Source organism: Corapipo altera, unplaced genomic scaffold (assembly GCF_003945725.1).
Source record: "Corapipo altera isolate COAL_440 unplaced genomic scaffold, ASM394572v1 22, whole genome shotgun sequence".
In the NCBI taxonomy this organism is placed as follows: Eukaryota; Metazoa; Chordata; class Aves; order Passeriformes; family Pipridae; genus Corapipo; species Corapipo altera.
The window spans coordinates 5497961-5499187 of record NW_020884886.1 but is presented as its reverse complement, the minus strand read 5'-3'; the positions used below and the strand labels follow the sequence as shown (position 1 = coordinate 5499187).

Genomic DNA, 1227 nt, shown 5'->3' with positions numbered 1-1227 from the left:
TTAAAACAGTCAGAATTTGTTTAGGAGGATAAAGCCTGTTCTGGCTCAGTCCCGCAAAGGGGCTTTCCGGCTTCGTGCCGTGTATGAAAGAGGGGTTATTTATTTTATTAATTTATTTTTTGGGTAAGAATTATGATTGAAAACGTTTAATTAGTGCCAGAGTCGTTGATAATCAATTATCGTCGCTTCTTAGTCTACTGCAAACAGACGCTCATCTCTGCGGCATTAAGTAGGGAGGTGGTGGCGGTGGCCACACGCCTGTGTAGAAGCCCAGTGACACCCTGGGAATTTGGCTCATGAAGCAAAGCCTAATTTTCGGGAATCTCTTTTATATGCTCTAGCTCCTTACGTGGCCGCGTTCTCCCAGCACCAAAACCCCACGTTCGCGAAGCGCAGGCGTTTTATTTCTCGTGTACCTGCTTGATAACCTTTGCCGGTATTTTTCTGTTAGTTCCGAGAATGCCAATAATATTTGAAATAAAGAAAAGCGTGATGCTTGGGGGCATAGTGTTGTTTTGGCAATGAGTCGCATACATACAATTTCACATGCGTGTAATAGTTTCGAAAAGCTTCTTGTGTAGGGCCGTTTTCTTTCAGGGAAAGGAGTCTTTATTCTGAGAGAAATTGTGTTTCTAATACGGGTTTTAAAAGCCTCATGGATAGAAGACCGTCCCTAATATAAACCCGACCATGTTTTTAAATAAACGCAATGGTGAAAAGCCCATTTTCCAAAACCGGCCGAGGCTATTTTGCGTTCACCCCGATATGGCGAGCGGCCGGGGCTTGGGCGCTCTCCCCGCAGCGCGCAGAGCCCCACACCGGCCCGGCGCCGTGGCCCCCGGTAGATCCCAAAAGAGTGGGTTCCTGAGGCTCTTGCTCAGCAGGACGCAGCAATGCCCGCAAGCCCGCGGCGTCGGTCGCGTCCCCGCGACGTTTCCCACTGGGATCGGACCCTTCCCCGTCGCTGGGCTTCAGCGCTCCCTGCCCGGTTCGGCCGAGGCGCGGCGAGAGGGGAATACGCTGGAACTGTGCTCCCACACAGTTCCATTCCTCTAGGTGTGGAACTAGGTGGAGGCCGCCGCTCTTTGCCCGGGAGCGGGTCGGTCCCGCCGACGCCCGCCCGGGCCGGGCCGCCCCGCGGGCCCAAAGGGGTTAAGGGGCGGCGCGCGCCCCGCGGAGCCGCATCGCCGCGCGGCGGGGAGCCAATGGGCGGGCGGGCCGCGCGGG

General features: G+C 55.0%; 1 protein-coding gene across 1 annotated transcript in view; it reads left to right on the top strand.

Annotated features, from left to right (window-relative positions):
• The first annotated feature begins 765 nt into the window (after positions 1-765).
• NKX3-2 (NK3 homeobox 2) overlaps positions 766-1227 on the top strand; it is a 2046-nt gene continuing 1584 nt past the window's right edge. The window contains exon 1 of the mRNA XM_027642598.1: positions 766-988. Coding sequence (XP_027498399.1) covers positions 766-988 — 223 coding nt within the window. The remainder of the gene's footprint in view (positions 989-1227) is intronic.